The following is a 21,431-nucleotide window of genomic DNA, read 5'->3' on the forward strand; positions in this document are numbered from 1 at the left end:
GTTATTTTATTTAAATGAGAAATAATTTTAATTGTAATGCATACGTTTTCATATAGAATTTCGTTGGCGTAAATTTTTTTTCGTAAATTGAGATATGTTGGATTTGATCATGTTATATACATTACCCGAGGGTCACAAATATACAACATTTTGTGATCCTGAAGGTATGATACCACTGTTCTTCATATCAATATATTTTTCCTTTCTTGTACTATTTATCATTATCCACCATTTTTAAATCAATTAAAAAAAATTAAAAAAAAAAAAAGACACTGCAAGTCATTTCTCCATACATGAAAACTGCGTGGTATTTTCAAATTAAAACCCATTGATTGAATCTAGCATAGTTTCTGAAATAAATGTTAAAATTGTACCAAGTAAATAGTAATTTTATTGACTCTATGCCGTGACAAGATTTTATTGCATGGATAGCCATGTCATACAGACAGAGTGTAGCCAGTGTTACTTACAATCGTGCAATTTTCTTTAACATATCATCATGAGTGGAAATTCATAGAGTGTCTAAAAACAACAATGTTAAATACGATTGGGTGTAAGTGCTACCTCCACTATATGGGCAAAATTATTTAATGCCGCTTCCTTGATCATATCTGCAAAAACGTGTTGACTTAGCTGTATACTCATTATATAGATCAATTGTTTTTGGGTTTAAGTTTAACTTGTACAAAAGTTGTAGTGTTATCGGCGGGTATTACTGAATGAATCAGCTACGATTTAAATATCTAAATATTTTTTTCCAGAAAATTAATACCTTTTAATATTTTTTCTCAATACTATTTATAGTTTGTTTTCAATGTCCATGTTATCTTTGTAAGGAAAATAACAATATAATTTTATACAACAACAACAAGAACAACTTTGTTTAGTAAATATGTATATGTGAAATAAAGAGCAATAATGATTAACAAGAATAGTGTTTGAATACGTATCTAGGATCAATCTTTACAGAGGAACTATAATTGAAATCAATACTTTGATCTTAAAAAAGATTAGTTTTTTATGGATCTCAAGAAGAAAAACAAATTAGCTGGAAAATCTCTCATTGCCAACAGTATGACACAATCTGAGTTTTCCAATGGATGGGGAACATCTTACCAGCAAAGTCTGTTCATTATGCGCCATGTATGACTGTCATGTATATTTGAATATATTTTGAATAGCATATATTTTATAAAACGTAAATACATGCATAAATAAAGAATAATGACATGTTATAAATATTTAGAATAACAACTGTTTATAGTTATATTTATTCTATTGTCAGATAGTATAAGTATTACTGTGTGTCTGTCTTCAATAAAGGCATGAAAAACATGGATTTAATGGTATATCAAGCGTTAAGCATAAATGCAAAATAAATTTAAATAAATTTAAAGGTAGTACCAACATATAAATCTGTATACTTCAACGTTGTATTTACAGGTATATACGAACACCTTTTATATATATCCATTACTGCTACAATAAAGGTTTCGTATAACACAAAAAGAACTAGGCATCTGCAAACCAATTGAAATATTTTCTTTTAGTGTATATTTCGTAGTGAAATATAAGGTGTAATGGAGAAAATAAAAATGGTATATTTTACACGAATGATGTTTTTACTCAATGCTGAACACAATTAAAGTATTGAAATTATTGTTTAGCGAAAAAACCCAGTTCTCATAATAAAACTAAAGCATATTAATACGCTCTTTATGTGCATTATATTATTTTATGTAAGTTTTCTTTGCGATTTGTGCCCAATATGAGGAAGTAAACGGGAATAATTAAAGGGGATAAATTGATATAGCTGCAGACTGAGATGCATGTACTAGTATCAGTAGGCCTAGAGCCTCTCTAGAGAATGCAATAAGTAAAATCATCCTGTTCCTTGATATATATAACAGTTATTTAGAAGAAATATATAACTCAATATATTGTATATATACATAATTCACCAAGGAACAAGGAATATCCTTTATTTAACCTTTTTCTTACTCTAAAAAGTAATCAGTCGAGGATGACAAAGTAGCTAGGGTCAATGTATTCGGTCACAGCATGCTTATAACGTACGAACTAATCAACCCATTCCTTATTCATAATGCCTATTGTTGAAGTCTTTGTCACGTCCTAGTCAAAGGAAACAAAACGAATTTGTATGATGACTGATTACGTTGTTCAATTTAGGTGTATCGGTAAGGTTATTAATTAATTACTAAAACTTCATGTGAGAGGCGATAATAATAGGAAGGAAGTTTTGACGGGCTAAACAGCTATAAATAATAATAATCTACGATTGTTATTTTAACAGATGCGGTATATCGAATGACGTTATGCTGTAGGATTTCTTTTTGTAATGACATAATTGTATCGATGTGAAATTGTTGGTACATGTATATAATGTTGTATTAAGTTCAAAATTATGTGAGAAATTAAGACGAACTAACCACAGCAAACGGATGGATTATCCTCATTAATCGTATTACTGATATTAATATCAGTCTTTGAGTCTTTAAACCATACATTGTACTATTTATAATTATCATTATCATTTACTGTCATTTGGATTTTGTTGACTTCTGTATCCAAATTGATCAAATTCACAAATCAAATTTTGGTTTGAATATTAAAGACTGAATGGAACAGAATGTCTCGATGTAATTGAGCTCTTAAATACAGTCAGTGTAATTTGATCATCATGTGCTCCGTCGGCGGTCTGTATTTCTTCTGAATAGATACACTATATATAATCTACTATAGATTACCGATGTGTGACTATACAAATACACAGGTTGTATACCCCCATTGTTCTTTCCATGTGATTTACCTGATAGACCTCTAGAACAGGAAGTTAATTATTTATTAAACTAGTTAAGACAGGGTCTTAATTAGAGTATAGGATTATAAATACTTGTTTAGGGCCAGTAAGGATATTTTAAAATCTAGATATCAGAATTATGTTTTACCACTGTCTATGGATACTATGTACTGGGATTCTGATATCGCCAATAAACGGTAAGTATAGTTTCATAGTTAATTCAAATAAATCTTTCCTATTTCATGCATTATATCTTGTATCACATACACTTGTATAAGTTCAAAGTGCAATGCTATCAATTTGTATCAATAAATCCCCTAAAATGTATTCATTTTGTTAGAACATATGTTATGTTACTATATTTATAATGACTGAACTTTTCATTGTTTGAAACTGTGGCTTGTCTCACTATATCGTTATAAATATCTTATGGTTGCAGCTGGTTTCTCGTTTGGCGGAACGTACTGCGCGTTAAGCACGTGCGAAGGTTCGGGACAGACGTGGTGTGATTCTGGCTGTTGTACCGAACATGGAGTTACCCATTGTTGTCCCAATCTGTAAGTATCCTTTCTGTCGAAATTGTATTTGGATATATCAGGATTGTATTTGTTATCATCTCTGAGTTTTTTTTTATCTAAGATTGTCATAATCGTCATTATCTCAGTGTAGTAATCCTTTTGTAGACGCCAGTATTAAAATGATTACGCATACCGTATCAGCAGTATGATCGATGTCATTGAAAACGTTAACAAAAAAGAAAAATGTAAAGAATTGAATAGGAAAAAGAGCATATGAGCACAATTTTTGTAAAAAGAAGTTACATCTTACATACATTTTCTAGTATGTTTTTCACTTCATTTTTCTCCTCGATAATTGGCATGAATCCTGCGTAAAACACTTTAAAATTCCTGTTACAACTTTCAAAATATCAGGTATTGAGTTTTACTGAAGGGACATTTCCCCCTTTTCAGAATGATGGTAATAGTAGGAAGTGTATTTGGCACACTTCTTGTTTTGTTGGTTGCATTGACTTTAATTGTGATTTACCTCCGACGAAGAAGGAGCCTTAAGCTTCATGCTATTAGCCGTGAGGAGCCGCCAGTCGTAAGAATCACTCGTACAGGTATGGTATACATTGTAACATGCTCTTTTATAAACTGCAGAGTACATACATTTTAATATTTATATGATCCGATATGACAGACAGTGATGCCATTTTGTTTACATCGTGAAATAACGACATAATTTTGAAAGCCAATGAAATTTCTCCTTACATGTAAAAATGAATTACCAACCATACAAACGTAGTAAAGCATCCGATTTGTTTATGTCTAATTCAATTTTTATTTTTTTTTTTCACTGACTGGCAAACAAGTTATATAACTTATATAAATAATTTTCAATGGCCCGAATGTAAGCGCTCGAGGAAATGTCAGGAAAAAAAACCCGCGCGTGATTGGGCAGTGACCCCATACCATTTTACGAAGATCGAACCCTAACCTACTAAAATAAATGGGGAATGGATTAACCACTACGACACCCAATCAATGAACTTTGTTTGTGTATATAGCATCATGTTACTGGTATTTCAATTAATAAGCTATTGACAATCTCTTGCCGAGGAAAAAGAATGGTTTTTCCCTCAGTTACATATTTTTTGTTCGACACAGATTTAATAACAAAAGATATTGGGAGACTATTAGAAGCTATACTTATTGAACTATATCTGCCATGATTATGAACCATGATAAGGCAATATTTACGACTTTCAAATTCAGGTCATTTCGACCAATCGCATGACCCCATAAAAATGACGTCAGCCATGTTGTAAACACGTCACCATTTTGCCCGTCAAGCGGCTCGACTGCGAAAAATGGATGTGATGATATATAGGGTAACGGGAAGTAGTCAGCTTAACTGTTACACAATAAACATTTTTCATGGCATTATAGTATTGTACCTTTAGGTCTTTCTGTGAGCCAAGATGATCTGTTTAATTCTGTGAATTCCATACAAAAAACGATCGTCAGCTGATGGCAATATAAATTAAAACATACATATATAATTAGGTACTGATATTGTATGGTTCTTTTGTGTTTGGTTACCATGGCTACATAGAATGTACTTAGTATTCTATCATTTGTACCTTTCAGAATCTGGTCAAAGACAAAGACATCCACCAACGGAACCGCCCGAACCCGAACGGCAACCGCAACCTCCTTCAGATGGTAACAAAATATATTGTTATCAAAAAACTAAAAAAAACATCATAATAGAAATATTAAGAAACACCTGTGACTATTTGCGTTATATACGAAAGTAGACTTTAGTTACAAATCATTTCCTACGTTTTTTTTTCATATTACAGAGTTGCCCCCCTTGCGGGAAGGTACATGTATCCATTTTGACATTATTATTTTGTGCGTGGAATTATCGTCGTTAAAGTATGACACGTTATGCCCGCAAACACATGACGTCATAATCAATACCTACCCTGCAAGGGCAGATAACTCTGTAATATGCAATTATAGTATAACTGTAAACCTAGTTATTTTCGTGACGACTTATTCTCGTGTTATAATGTCTAAAATATCTTTATTATCATAATGTTCTATTTTAGTATACTACGGACGTTATCGAGGCGATTATTTTTCGCGATTTCATATCAATCACGAAATTTAACGCTCCCCAAAAATAGTTTATTAACTGTAATATTCTAATCAACACATTTTTCAAATCATGAAAAAAGGCATCAAACTCAACACGGACTGAAGATTAAGAAACATGCATCAATTTGATATAATGATCTCAAATACACAGCAGAAAGTGCAACGCATGTTTTACATACGTTTGAAAAAAACATGCGTTAAACGTATGTTTAAAAAATGCGTTTTACGTATGTTTTGGCTACCATGCGTAAAACGTACGTTTGAACAAAACATGCGTTAAACGTATGTTTAACATATGTTGTACGTACGTTTGTTGTCCACCACATGTAAAATGGACGTCTGTTAAAATAACCCTTCTAATTACACGTAAAACATTAGTTTTATCAATGTTATTGAAGACCTGCAATGTTTTTTGTTTTTTTTCAAAAATGATACTCACATATGCAAATACATGTTTAATAGCCTCTATGGTTTGGTTTCATTTTATCTATATATGTCTTCTACCAACTTATAGTGAACCTCATATTAGCCTCATGATAGAAATACATGTAGGTATACAATTATATGTACATCTACTGATTGTGAACAAAAGCAAAACCGCTAATGTGGATTCAGTCTTTTTAAATTTAGATCCTAACAGTTTTGAAAACTAATGCTCTGAACACATATGATCAATATCAGCTGACCAGCGCTTCATGATGTACACTTTAGTAGGTCTACAACTGCTGTTTGATCATCCTCGATACCATAGCTGGCCTCTGCTTCTGGTTTAAAAGAAATAACAGCTTTCCCTACTATATAGTAGGGGTAGGTTATTGTATGTTTTCAAAACCAGAAGCAGACACCTGTTATAACATGACAAATTCTAATGGCCGGATAAATTTATATTCCGAAAATCTTAATTTATTGTATATTCATAGAATACGGTTCAAATGTTATTCTGAGATTCTGTGTAAACATCTGAAGTTTCTCACTTGATTTCTGGACTCTCTGAGCCAGAATTTGAAAACAATTGAACATTGGGCACGACTTCAGTCAAGATTTTAGCCTTTAAAATGTAAGTGATAAAGTGATGTTAATGACAAATTGATGTATGAAAAATAAAATCATCCTAAGATTATGAAATTTATCAGTGTAGTCACTCGTTTGTAAATACAACATACTATGTATGAAAAAGTATCAGTCATTGGACAGGAACCGAAAATACAAATAAAATGGAATTAAACTTTACTTTTGAAAATGACAAATATATGGTGCAACTTCAAAGACAATGTAAATATACATAAAAACAAAAAAGGTGGATTTTGTAATAGGATCAAACGTATGTATAACACATGTTTTGATACGTCCGTTTTACATACGTTTACGTTTTACGTCTGTTTACCATGCGTATTACGCATGTTTAACACACGTATTACATACGTTTCGTACGTACGTTTTACATGCGTGGTCCTCAACATGCGTTTTACATGCGTTTTAAAACGTACGTAAAACGTGTATGCACTTTTTCCTGTGTAATATGTCTGTGCGATTTATTATCACTTGTTAAATACGCGAGATTCAATCGGTCGCTAAAATAAGTTTATAGTCCTATAAAGGGATCTTTGTTTCTTAAATAATAGAAAACGAAAGACATTTATTCGAACACATTAGATAAAAAAACCACGAACCTCATTGCATTGATATCCAATGTATCTGTAAGTACCGTTACCATTTTTTCAGCAAACGCATAGTATTTCTTTTTAATTTTTCATTTCAGATATAATGGCAAGGTTGCGAAAACTCACTATGGCATGACAAGATATCTGTCGCCGAAAAATGCCAATACATTGGGGTAAAATGGATACTACTTCTATCAGTGAGGACATGTTGAAAAGAGACTTGACTGTCATTCCTGGTCTATGCTAGGTATTGTTTATCTTGGAAATAAAGGGTAAAAAGGGCATTAAATTGAAGGCGTGAATGAGTGGAATTTTTTTTACAGCTTGCGTGCACTTGCCAATCAACGGATTATGAGATTCAGCAAATCTGTTTCAAGCGTACATAGGCTCAAAGTGAAACAATGTTGGATTAATATCTGCAAATGGTAACACCGGTTCACCAGAATGTAATAATATTAAGATGGGTTCCGAGTAAATATCGCAAAGCAAGCTAAAATCAAAACTATTGAATAAACAATCCTACTAAATTACAAAATATATTCAGTAGAGACAGATTTAAATATAAGCTGACTTACAATATATAAATACCATTTAAATATGTACCAATTATATAAATCATGTACGACATGAGAAGAGCGAAGCTCTACTTGTTTATTTTCTTTTCTATTTCAATATATTAGGAGACACAATTAAAAATAAAAAGACGTATTTTAAAGTATACCTATGGTAGTATATGGTATAATAATTTTCTATCATAATAAAACTTTGAATTTAAACGGAACTCAATGATTCGGAATTGGATGTTGATTTTCTGTGTCTACGCAGTGCCACAAGCCTGGGTGCCGTGTATGTGAATCCTATAATTTTGCGCCATTTGTTGACGTGATGTGACTTCATGATATTCCTTGTTCTTATCTTCGCTTGGTGTATTTTTGACTTCATTTCATAGCTTTTAATTTAAAAAAAAATGTTATTATTATTATTTGAAAAAATACTCCTGTTAATGCCTTTGCATTGCTTAAATATATTAACTGTAGAGAGCAGTACCGGAGCAACGTTCAAACTGAAACAGGGTAAACTGGAAGTACGAACAATATTTAGCCATCCATGCATGCAGGTCATTGATCTCATTTTGTACTGCTGTTTATGCATATGTTACTGGAACAGAGCTTTCGCTCTTATTATAACATTCTCGATATTATAGGGGTTACTGTCACTGTCGTTATATTCACCCTGGACTAATTTAGCAAAACCCGAAGATTCTATGCGTTGGAAAAAATGAGCAGGTAGGTTGGTTCTTTGATTTACATCAAAAGAATCGAATAACAGTTTTACTATGAGATAGTCCAGGGGTTGATATAAAGACAGTAAAAGTTACCCCTGGAATGTCGATGGAATAACTCTTTCGTACCACTGGGACTCGTCTGAGTTGCTAAGTACCAAAAGAATAAGAAGCAATAGAAAAGATAACAGTATTCAACACAGGCAGTATTTCTTCACGTGAATTTCACTAGAATTTCTTTATATGAATTTCACATTAATTGCACGTGGAGAAATAATGCCTGTATATTGGCTGGTTGGTTCTTGCCTGGTTTGTTGATTGACGTTCAATATGTATGATATAATCAGCTAAGTATATTAAGGACGGCCTACGCAGTATGCGACGCTTTGTATGTGATGAATGTGTGTGTGTTTTGGGAGATTACATTGTACAGTTAAACCTTGGAGTGAGTTTGTGTGTGTATTTGGAGATGCAGTATGTTGGCATCGTGTCTTCTTGTGATAGTGGATATCTTACTCATTTTATAGTGTTATCTCACTGGCGCATACTACAAAACACACCAAACAGCACACCCTACCCGGTCACATTATACTAATGAACCAACTATTCGTCACACTGCCTTTCATCCTCGATACTCCAGGGGTTCCGATCTCTACACCCGTGGACAATCTCATAGTAAAATTGAATTCAGCTCAGCGAAAAAAAATTGACCAATGACAGGCCAGCAAAGATTTCCTTTGAAGACTACAGAGAGAGAGAGAGCGACACCAAAGCCACACATTCGACCACAATGTACCGTTATACGGCTTTTTTGATGTACATTAAAGGACCAAATTACCTGCTCTGTTTTGTTGCCCCAGTTTAACTATGAGATAATCCAAGGATGAAGAGATCATAGGTGATCAGAACTCCTGGATTATCGATGATGACTGCCTTTATACTGAACGTTAACCTTTACAATAAACTACCATTGTTAAAGACTGTCATGTGTTTTTGCCAGGGGACTACACCACAATTCTACATCTCGGGGAACTCTCCACTCAAGGTCAAAGGTGAAAGGGTGTAAAGCAAGCGTAAGAAATCGAAAGTTTAGGGATACTAAGATTTAAAGTTCAGTAGCTTTTTCAAAATTTCGCAGTTGGTACATGTTCTAATGCAAAACACTCAGGGCAATTAAGAAATAAATGAATAAAATAATCGTGAGAAAATAATGACAAAATTGGTAGAACAAAATGTATTGTTTGGTCGAACTTTATCTTTATCGCATATTTTGACACTTTTTATGCACACCTTTGAACGCGTCTTTGAGTGTCGTCAATTATATAGACAACCCTGTCTTGATGTCAAAATGTTCTTCAGTGTCAAACATTGTCTAAGTTGTGGTTCATCGGCGTTTTCAAGTTTGTGAATAAGATCCGCTTTAATTAAAACTCATAACGTATGTTGCAAACATTGTTTGCAGCAGACGAAGCATGCATGGTTGTTTAACAGTAAAATAACCAAGGTGGAGGACACGTTTAAAACAGGAAGTCTGACCGAATTAACAGCCTAGTAAAACACAAGCTAGTTTGGTGAGAGTTTGTCTAATGTTACAATGTTTCAACAGTACTTGTTCGTGAGTGGGATACTAATACAGCCCATGAATGGTAAGTATTTCTAAATTATACAACGCATTTCTGCAACTATTTAAGACTTAAAGCTGACAATGCAAGTTAAAAAGTATACATTTGAGATTTAAAAAATAATTAAAATAAAATAAATTAAAATAATTAAGTTTTTTTTTTTTTTTTTTTTAAATTTGTTTACATTAGAAACGCAAGGGGTTGTCTCAGAAACTAAACTTTTTTTTTGATCTCAAATGTATATTTTTTTTTAACTTGCATTGTCAGCTTTAAGAATTAATGTGAATTATAGCCATGTTTTGTGTTGAGGTATCATTAAACAAATAGATAAGTAAATCAAATACTAGCTCTATACATATGTGGTTTCTATTCCTATAGACGTTATAGGAATGATGTCCCTGATAAACTGGAACATGTTTCTTGGTCACAATACCATTATTTAGACCAATTTTATGATTTACCCACTTTAATATCAGCACATGTGATGGTGTATGAGTTCCGGTTTCATCACATTGTATTACTATCTATAATATAACAGGTCTTTAGCGGTACTTACTCTTAAATCAACACATTTGATAACTTGTGACTTCTGCTTTCATCACATTGTATAACTATCTATAATACAGCGGGCCTGTCCTTTATCGGTTCGTACTGTAATATCAGCACACGTGATGTTCTGTGATTTCTGTATTTCATCACATTATACATTTTAATATTATGTATTGCTATCTATAATACAGCGGGCATGCCTTTTAGCGGTACATTCTGTTATATCAGCATATGTGATGGTGTGTGATTTCTGTATTTCATCACATTGTATTAATATCTATAATACAGCGGGCCTGTCCTTTAGCGGTACCTACTGTAATATCAGCTCATGTGATGGATTGGGCTTGGTCTACTGTGACTCCGGATGTTGTGATGACTTTGGGGTCACCCTATGTTGTCCGAATTCGTAAGTAACACATCCTATTTTGTCTTCAACCAAACCGTCAGCTTTCTTATTCTTTAAATTGACGTCATTGTATATCATAGAGTAAGCTATCCTTGTGGATACGTATAGAATGAGATTATTTTGTGAGCAAAATTTTTTTTCTAAAAGGGTGACATTACGCTTGCAAACAAATGGCGTTACAAACAAATGGCGTTACAAACATTTCTTAAAGCGAAGGCAGAGAACTCTATAATTTGCAAACATATATTAGTATTATCAAATATTTTTCAAACGGAGATCGTATTAAGTTTGTTATCAGTGTTCGGCATAGCAGGTATTCCAAAAAACACATAGGCATTTAGGAAAAGATATTATCTGGTACGTACAAGATATTAACTTGAATGTACAAGCAATGAAAATCAAACCTCTCCATGCTATTTTGAAAGTCAATATTTTTTTAAAAATTGAAAAACTGAAATTTAAAAAAACACCAAATCTGTAAAACAAAAAGTGTGGGATTTCTTATATATCTTTTGAAGAAAGTAATTATTTCTGACCAAAGAGCATTTTATAAGGCAAACAGTTTTAAGCAAAAAACAACCTTTTTGTCTTAAACAAATGGTTATTTCAAAGCAAAAAGGGGGACACCTGAAATACTTTCTGCAAATACACGAACAAAGCGACCCCGGCCATACTGGTCCGCCAATCTACCGACTGAGCTAAAGGGAAAATCCACCTAACTCAATGGTAGAAAGCTATCCTATCACCATTTACAATTAAACCCTGCTATAATAAATACATATATTCATATTAATTTTTAGGGAGGTTACTCTATACATTAAAAGTAATCGTGAGATTGGAACTCTCGTTGCCCTGAAGTATAACTGCATAACTTCGGGCAGTAGTACACTTTACCTTAAGACTGATTAAGCGAAAATTCGATACTCTACGTTAACACTAATAGTTCAATAGAGTTTCAGTCACAGAAGTTACAATTTCGTTTGTATGCAGTTGATATTTGTATATATAAATGTTCGATTTCGTTGTATGATAATCATTGTAATAAAATGTTTCAAACAGAAATTAATGTGAATCGCTTACTACTTCTTCGTTGCTGTTTGATCACTCTTTTCCAGAGAGGAACCTGATAATATCCACTGTTTGTTTTTTGATCTACAAAGAACACACCCATATACAGAGCGTTCAAAAGGTCGATATTTCAGATACATGTGTTATGATTTTGTTATTCTTCCGTTGTCAATTAATAGAACATTGCTTAAGATAAAATAAATATTTCAAAAAACATACGATACCAGAAACAGCAGATTTGTTTAGTTATAATTCCTTAGTGATGCTATGAGAAACAGGATTAGTTGAAGATAGCAGAAGACTCTTATGTCGATAACAAAACAATAATAGCCTATTAATAGTGGATAAGAAACACATTTTTTACATTTTCATCATCATCATTATGCAAATTTCCTCAAAGGTCAAATGTGTTCTTACTATCGCAAAGATAATAAGTTGTTAGAAGACTTAAAAATCAACATGTCATAAAATCCATTTGGTTATTTTTCATTGTCAAGTTACATAAAATGACTTTCAATCGAAAGTATCAAAGATAGATTATTTTTTACCGAATGAAACTTACCCTGGCGGTCGGCATTCGAAGGACCAACCTGATTCTTTTCTTTTGAATACAGGAAGATGTTTACAGCAATTTACACCGAGGTAAAGACTCAATGATGGGAGGTTATCCTTTTTATCCTTTTTATCCATTTTTTTCTTTAAAAAAACCAAAATAAGAATATATTCGAAATATCAATATGTTGTCATTTTTTTCTAAAAAAGTGAAATAAAGTCATTAATTTTGCATTTGTTTAAATTTTGTTTCTGTGATTGTAGAATGGTATAGGTGTACGATTTACAACATCTTGTGGGTAAATTTGTCACATAATTACCGATAAAGACCAGGCATTATATTCACTGGATATTTTGTAATTTTCAAATAAAACTGTATAAAAATGTATATATAGATGATCTTAAATGAGTTGCTATGTGATATAAAATACGAGTTAAATAATTCAATATGCCACGAGCCTTTACAGGAGTGGCATTTAAAAATATTTAACGAGTTTGATAAATTCCATATCACATAGTCACGAGTGTAAGATTCTATTTATCACATAACTTTTTAAAATAGAAATGGAAGAAAAACTTTATATTTCGTCTCTATATAAAAAAGTAAAAACCTGACAAGGATGTGAGGTTTCCGTTTATTAAGACAATCATTCGATGTCATATATAGATTATGACGTTATAGCTACATATTAAGTCACATTAATATGTCGTACGATATTAATGACATGACAATATGACATGGCTTGACGGGTCTTTAATGTGATAAATATCATTCTATAGACTGTAAGCGTACTTATTTTAGTGCCGTTCAATTATAACACAAAGGCGAACCACTGTAAACTACATGTAGTGCAATTCGATACTTTAAATTTTAATCTGGATTTTCTTTTTTTTTATTTTGTGTGTCACATCACAATTTATTAACGTCATCAAGGGTACGAGCGCTTCCGGTGATTTATTTTTTTATTATTTTTATAATTTTTGCACCAAGGCTTCGATAGAACGTGATTACAATGGTTTGATAATTATTTGGCAGGAAGTATACAGTGAAGATGGATGAACCTGCACCGTAAATATGTCCGCATATAGTTCGACAACGCGAAGTTTATTGTTTAAGTAGCTATACAAATGTCGATTCAAAAAGATAATCATGAGGTAGAAATGCGTGAAATAGTAGTTCGTAATTTAACTGAATTGTTGTTAAAACACACCGTGGAGAAGGTTAACGGAATCGGGGTGCGCAGGAGGTGTGTACCTCTGACTTAGGGGGGGGGGGGAGCTGAGGCGGCATTGGGGGGAGCTCGAAGCGAGAGAATGGCCGAGGGTAGTTGTTTACATTTTTTCGATGCGATCATAGATATATAATTGATGTTAGATGTTTGAAGATTAATTTGTAACGAAATTTTGGGTGTAATTCAGTGGTATTTTGATGAAATACTTAATATACTGGGAACGGAGGTATGTGTGAGGAGCCCGAAAGCCGGCGACGGCGGCCTGGGTGAGCACGTCCGTGAATTTCATAATGAGAAAATTATTAAACGAGTGTTATTTTGCCGCTATATTGTAATTTGTTAGCCTTATAAATTATAAACTAGTGTCATGTAATCTCATTAAGGAATTTCAATTACTCGATATTCAAACTAAACATGGAATCCGGTGAGCGATACGTGTATGTTTTATGTTTATATCCTTCTTTCATTCAGGTAATTAATTAGGTAACAATGAGGTATACCTACATGCTGTGACGCTTGACTGATCATCATATCAGGTAAGGTGTTACATTTGGTATTTGGGTAGGGAATGACCCCAGGGAATGAGTAGAATGGGGGTAACGTGGAAAGTTAAAGGCCATGGTGGTCATAACAACAGACCTACAGGTATGTTCCTGTAGATATATATATATATATAGTTACAGGTACACTATCAAAATATTAGGTGCAATTATTATACAACTATGTACCTGTATCCCCATCTGTGTCTGTATGCAATATGTCTATGCATTGGATATATACATTATTAAGTAATGATACGATTCAGAAGTGTAAAACACAAATTTACTGGATTAAAATAAAAACCAGTAATTTAATATTCTGTGTATAAAAGCACTAAATCAGATTGACAATTAAAATGTTTCTGACAGCATGAATTATGACACATTAGCTGCACTTTTAGCGTGATTTCAATGTAGATATAATGTCGATAGGTATTCCACCCGAAATGATCATATCAGCAAACAAACAAAATCAATAAATAAAATATGTGAATCAAAATTTATTTCAAAGCTTTATGATTGAATATTATTTGTCTACAATATCAATGTAGAACTATATGCTTGAAAGAAATAAAGTATGTCTCTGGTTTAAATATCGCCAAAACAGGGACGTAGATGACTTATAAATCATGTATATGGAAATTAGACTCATTTAAATTAATTTTAAGTGGGGAGATCATTCTGCAGATTAAAGTAGGCCTAACGTAATGTAACCCTGCGGGGCCCATCCATGCGCCGTCCCCAGCTAAAATAGTGTCTTCCCCCGATCCCGTCACTCGCTAACGTAGGGAAAATTTTGCCAAATTTCAACCATTTTACAAGTCACGGAGAAATTTTACTTATAATAGCACCTTTCAATGCTAATAAAAATCTTAATTCGTCTGGTTCTAGAAATCCCCGCATGCTCCGTATTTTGACAGCGAAAATGTAAACAAATCACTCCACGCCCCTACTCGCATGACTTATGTGGCTTAGCTTGAACGAATCGTGCATCCTTGGCTTCAATCAACACATCTCATCGGTAGAATGGGAATCACTCTACATGCAAAAATTGTTGGTTTTTAGTTTTCCTCTCAATATCTATGTCTATGATCGCATCGAAAAAATGTAAACAACTACCCTCGGCCATTCTCTCGCTTCGAGCTCCCCCCCAATGCCGCCTCAGCACCCCCTAAGTCAGAGGTACGCACCTCCTGCGCACCCCGATTCCGTTAACCTTCTCCACGGTGCAAACATTCTTTACATAATGAAGTTTTTTGAATAGTAATTAGAGGCTTTTTGCTTATGAAGATATCACTAGTAACACATTATTTGCATATGTCCGCAATATTCTTGCCTTCTTATAAATGATTTTATTGTGGTAGAAACAGATCACACAACTCGGAGTTATTGGAAATGGAATTTATTTCATACTCGTAAGTCACACTCGCTAAAGCTCGTGTCTTTTGTAACTTTTAAAAAATAACTCACTCGTGTGAAATAAATTCCATGTCCCCAACCACAGGTTGTGTAACCTCCATTTATAGTATATATCCTATCTTCGGGGAGGTAAAACCTACCAGCATGACCATGTTTTATTTTGTGAGTCGATAAGACTGACCAATATAGTATTTTTAGTTGATCCTCACAGTCAGACTTTAAAATGTGTCGGATTTATCGAACCACGCTTCAGCATTATGATCACCTGTGAAAGACTTAAAAGCAGAAAATCCATAAAAGATATAACCTAGGTTAGATGGTTAACCTGCCTGTGTATTCCTTTTATCTACCTATATATCTTTGACGTAAACTTCGACGTTCTGAGTCATTTGCAGATAAGTTTTGGCGAAAACCAAAGGAAACTTTTTATCTTTGAAATAGTCGTTTATCTTCAGAATTAAAACTAAAACTTTTCTTGATCAAATGACAAATAAATATGCAAAAAAAAAATATTTATAATTTGATAAACTAATTTCGGATCATCTTTTAGGTCAAATTTCGTGATCACAGCAGTGTTTCAAGAACAATGAAAATATCGATCTTGAAATACTAACCGTCTCTAAAGATATCTCTGTTAATGTGTAAATAGAGTTGATATTGGTAAAAATTTACTGTCGGAAACATGGTAAAGGAGTGCAATCATATCAAACATATATTTTACACTATCTGTTGATAATATTACAAATTGATAAACCGCTTAAAGATGCTTTGTAGTACCATGTTTGGTTCATTTTCTGATGAAGGGTAACAAATAATAATGATATGTTCCCTTTGCAATTTTACTATGTATTGCATATTCCATAATGTTATAACATTTATTTTGAAATCTTAAAACAATTATATGTCCACTACTGTACGTTTCAGAAACAAAAATTTGATATTTATCAATAACATCAGAACATTATATTCGTAGTCTGAGATGACCACCAACGTTATGGAAATTAACATTTATTTTCATATCATTGTTTTATGAAGTAATGACAAGTTTAGTATTAACGGTAAGCTTTATTTTTTGAGACTCTACAATATTATCAAACTCGTTTTACATATACTTTTTAAAATTTTAAAGTCAAATTTACTAAGATCGGTACCTTCAAAAGAGATTTCCTTCCCTTTTAAAATATTGCATGTTCTTTTCTTATTGTTTTTATTATTATTACGTTGCATACACTTGTGAATATTTTTGGAGGAAAACAAATTGAATTCATAACCACTCACCTCTGTTTCCACGCCTCAGATTTCGTCTTCACCAAATAACTGACACTGGCAAAGGATCAACGATTCATGCTTTACCTCTTCCAACCCGGAAGGCTTTTGTATTTACCTGTGTTCGTTAGGGGTCACTACGTTGAAATCTTATAATATACATGTATCATCGTCACATATATGTAGGACATTACATGAGTGTTCATTTCATATGAGATTTTATAAAACGAATCTATTTTTTTTCATTTTTACGAGCCTTGGCGACCAAAAATTAAAATTTCGAGACGAGATTCATAAAATCTCATATAAAAATTAACACAAATTTACTTTTTATTACATATCTACAAATACCTACATAACAAAGAATTTAAAGTCAAAATATATTTCGAAAATCCATCAGAGACCGTCATTTTGTCCCGCCGTCCTCGTTATCCTGACGCCACGTCATTTTTCCTGACGTCATTTTATTTTTTCTGTCTGATGTCACAATCACAATAAAATTTCCGTCAATGAAAATCGCTTTAGATCATATTACACTAGTGACATATGCCAAAATATTTCACGGGCGAAATCAGTGGATATCGGACGAATTATATGATAAATTTGATTATACAATGTTACAATCCTCGAACAAACTTTGATCTGTTCTCTCTCAGTAACATATATATTTTTCTATGTATAAGATTTAATGTTTGCTCCATCAATCGTTTAACTGATAATCTATATTTTTATTTTATTCATTGCATTCAAAATTTAATTTAATTATATTACATCTATCAAATAGCACAAAAATTTGCATTTTTGTTCATTAGAGTTGAATTTGGCAAACCATTTATCAGATTTATGGAAAAAATCCTGAAAAAAAAATTCTGTGCTACACCTGTATATTCTTGTGCGTTTTCGCAGTATCTTTGTATTGTCATACATGTATGCATGTACAGTATAAGGCTCCTGTTAAGCTTTTATACTCTATGATAGTAATGCAAGATACAAGATGTATTTGGAAATTGATAGCAGTTTTATTTAAATCTGTTGTTGGACTATTGTTTGAAAGCATGTCAAGCTGACATTGATAATGATATCAATGTTATAATATTATCATTTATCAAATTATATCATTATACCTCAAGTGAGAATCCTGCATTTTGATTGGTCGAGAGATATTTGGTATTTTACACTATCACACGGCATGTCACAATAGAACAATAGGAAACAATAGACACGTTCATAGCATACCCCCTAGCAACGGGTGATAGTGTATTTTTGACAGTGCAAAATATTAACCGCCCGAAAAAGATGCGCACTCGTTTCTTTCTTCGACGCCATCTTTGTTATTTGAAGCGACGCTTCAAAATTTATCTGGAGCTATTTTGCCAAATTTGTCTGTTTAACTTTTTTTTTCAAACTAAGGACGGAGCTTTCCGTTTACGCCTTTTCGATTACCGTCGAAGCGCAATATAGTGGTTTTTATGAACCCGACGGTGATTAGGTGAATGGAAGACATGCGATTTCAAGCGTCCTTGTGACGTTGCTAATGTTGTAAACAGACGACGGTACGAAAGCAAAATTCATTGAGATTTACAAAAACATTAATATTTTAACAAAAGTAGGAGACAAGACAACAGGAATGTTCACTAGCTGCTTAATGTGAGTATTATTTTTTTATAATGCAATGCTAGTTAGCGCTACTGAGTATAAGCTGAAATGCTATTCTACTGCCGACGTTGACACATTCGACTTTTGCTAAAATCAGTTAAAATGTTTCAATAGATTGCAAATACTTGAAAACTAGTTTTGTTTCTAGATTTTTGGTATAATAAAATAAATACTACCTGCATTAGAGGGTGACAGTGATATGCTCGGGATGACACTAGGCACTGTCACCCTTTAATTAAGGTAGTATTTATATACTATCATTCAAACCTGATCGAGTCTTGATGGTCATTCATTCATTATGGTTTGAATCTAAAAATATTGTTTAGATATATGCATTATCACTAAAACTAGTTTGGCTGCATTTAAATATGTATTGTTCAATGTTGAACCAATTTTTAGGTTAAAAAACATTTTTAGAATCCATTTCAATTTACTTTTCTGTTAGAAATCATGGATTTTCTAGATATCATTTACAGGATCTATCGAAAAACAATCATTTTGGCTGAAATACCCTGGGACCAGGAAACAGTTTTTGGGATCGACCTCGATAATCATTTTGACAGAAATACATTAAGAACCAAGAAACAGTTTTTGGAATCGATTCCGAAAATCATTTTGGCTGAAATACTCTGGGACCAGGAAATAGTTTTTGGGATCGATCCCGATAATCATTTTGACAGAAATACATTTAGAACCAAGAAACAGTTTTTGGGATCGATCCCGATAATCATCTTGGCTGAAATACCCTGGAACCAGGGAACAGATTTTGGAATCGATCCCGAAAATCATTTTGGCTGAAATACCCTGGGACCACGAAACATTTTTTGGGATCGATACCGAAAATCAGTTTGACAGAAATACACTTAGGACCAGGAAACAGTTTTTGGGATCGATCCAGAAAATCATTTTTGGCAGAAATACACTTAGGATCAGGAAACAGTTATTGGGATCGATCCCGACAATCATTTGGCTGAAATACACTCGAGACAAAGACACATTTTTGGGATTGATCCCAAAACATCTTGAAGAAGTCATCTCAAAAACTGTTTCTTACTAACTTCCATGCATCGCTTCTCAGAACACGATCTTGTACCCTAGTAAATGCCATGTTACTTATTCACTGTTGTGTGACTATCTTATGATTTACCTATGCATTATTTACTTTTCACATATTCAAATTGCTTGAAATGCACAACGAAAAGAGGATCACCACAATTTTTCTTCTTCGAAAAATTCTTGGTTCATTGTAAAATAAAATGTATTTATCCTTTATGATTATAAATTTCTGTATCTAATAATTCATTATTTTTTATTTTCTGACCACTGGTGGGTAGCTTTTTTCTCTGGGTTTTCTGGCTTACCTTTACCATCTAATCCTGGCATATCCTTAAATTTAATTTATTTCCAATACGATTGAATTTCCAATTATCTGGCATCTCATATTTCCATCCACTTTAACGAACGTACTAACATAATTTCGATGTTTACCTCGTAAACATATGTAGAAAAATGCCAGAAATATATGAGCAAATTTACCGTATGAAAACACTTTTTGTTATACCTCTATATCAATATGGATTGGTTTCTTATTTAAATAAAATAACAATTCCTGTGCTGCACCGATAGCTGGATCTTAGAAAACATCGTTACTCACGTTGATTATTAAAATTAATTAGTTCGTCAGTTTCTGGTCATGGATATGAAATAAATCAATATTCCGTTTTGGACATTCTCGATTCGGAAGAAGAGGGTGTAAATATGTTTATATTCTATTACATGATTACGGCAAATGTTTTTCAAATGTAGCTTTTGATTTCACTTTGCACATTCAATTGAATTTCCGAGCGCTATTTACAGTTTAAATTGACTCATTCAGTCGGTATCATAACTATTCTGATCTAACCTATTTACCTCCCTTTGTTTCCCTCCGTCAGTACTCCGTGATCACAAGTGCAGCGTCAATAGTACTCTGTCAGTAGTACTCCGTCAGTACTGACAGAGTGAAACGAAGCGAAGTAACTTCAGTCAGTTTTATAATTCGAAGTGGTGAAATACAAATAATATTCAACCAATTATGTTACCATCAACTTTGATAATTTAACGCACTTTGAAATAATATCCCAAAGGAGGTAGGTCGCTGGGAGACTGAAGTTGGTTCCGAGTTCCGAATTCCGAGGTCCGTTTTAGCTAAACGGAACTCGGAACCAACTCCGAGTTTCGTTTAAGTAAAACGAAACACGGAGCCAGTTCCGAAGTTGGTTCCGAGTTCCTAGTTCTGAGTTCCGTTTAAGCTAAACGAAAGTAAAACGGAACTCGGAACCAGGGTAAATACAATAGACAGAATAGAGACTAGTAGAGGCTGTGGAAGTGCATCTTTCAGGCCGTCAATTAGAAGGGAGGAGAAGGACTGAAAGCCATCCATTGACAGGTAGCGCCACTGCCGACCAGCCATCACAAGGACGGTCCACTTCAAGGGTTGTAACGTTTACTGACTTGTGGACGCGACAGACGATGAATAAGCAGCACTACGACTGCATTTAGATAGGCTGTTAAATATCTTTACGGCAACGTCATCAGCCGCCGAACAAACATGGATAAGATCTGAAGTGTTGCCAATTCAACGACTTCCACTTAGCGCCATCCAGCAACAAAGCCGATGTTTATTTGGTAGTTTGAAATATTTCCGTTG

At 33.3% G+C, this 21,431-nt stretch overlaps 1 protein-coding gene and 1 long non-coding RNA gene across 3 annotated transcripts; one reads left to right on the plus strand and one right to left on the minus strand.

Annotated features, from left to right (window-relative positions):
- Positions 1 to 2,615: 2,615 nt before the first annotated feature.
- Positions 2,616 to 11,040, plus strand: LOC138328294 (uncharacterized). Of its 2 annotated transcripts, XM_069275038.1 has the most exons (6): positions 2,653 to 3,018; positions 3,261 to 3,378; positions 3,793 to 3,944; positions 4,975 to 5,049; positions 7,250 to 10,079; positions 10,893 to 11,040. In XM_069275038.1, exons 1-5 carry the CDS (start codon positions 2,961 to 2,963, stop codon positions 7,285 to 7,287), a joined length of 441 nt encoding a protein of 146 aa, XP_069131139.1. In that variant the 5' UTR covers positions 2,653 to 2,960; the 3' UTR covers positions 7,288 to 10,079; positions 10,893 to 11,040. The 2 variants fall into 2 exon arrangements, with proteins under 2 accessions (XP_069131140.1, XP_069131139.1); XM_069275039.1 differs by lacking the exons at positions 4,975 to 5,049; positions 7,250 to 10,079; positions 10,893 to 11,040 and adding an exon at positions 4,600 to 4,715 and having other exon boundaries at positions 2,616 to 3,018.
- A 1,043-nt stretch (positions 11,041 to 12,083) lies between these two features.
- Positions 12,084 to 17,180, minus strand: LOC138326927 (uncharacterized). The gene is made up of 3 exons (XR_011208977.1): positions 17,099 to 17,180; positions 12,641 to 12,774; positions 12,084 to 12,162 (listed from the first exon to the last, which is right to left on the minus strand). It is a non-coding gene; the product is annotated as an uncharacterized lncRNA (long non-coding RNA).
- Positions 17,181 to 21,431: the final 4,251 nt, after the last annotated feature.

This window comes from Argopecten irradians, chromosome 7 (genome assembly GCF_041381155.1).
Source record: "Argopecten irradians isolate NY chromosome 7, Ai_NY, whole genome shotgun sequence".
Taxonomy (NCBI): domain Eukaryota; kingdom Metazoa; phylum Mollusca; class Bivalvia; order Pectinida; family Pectinidae; genus Argopecten; species Argopecten irradians.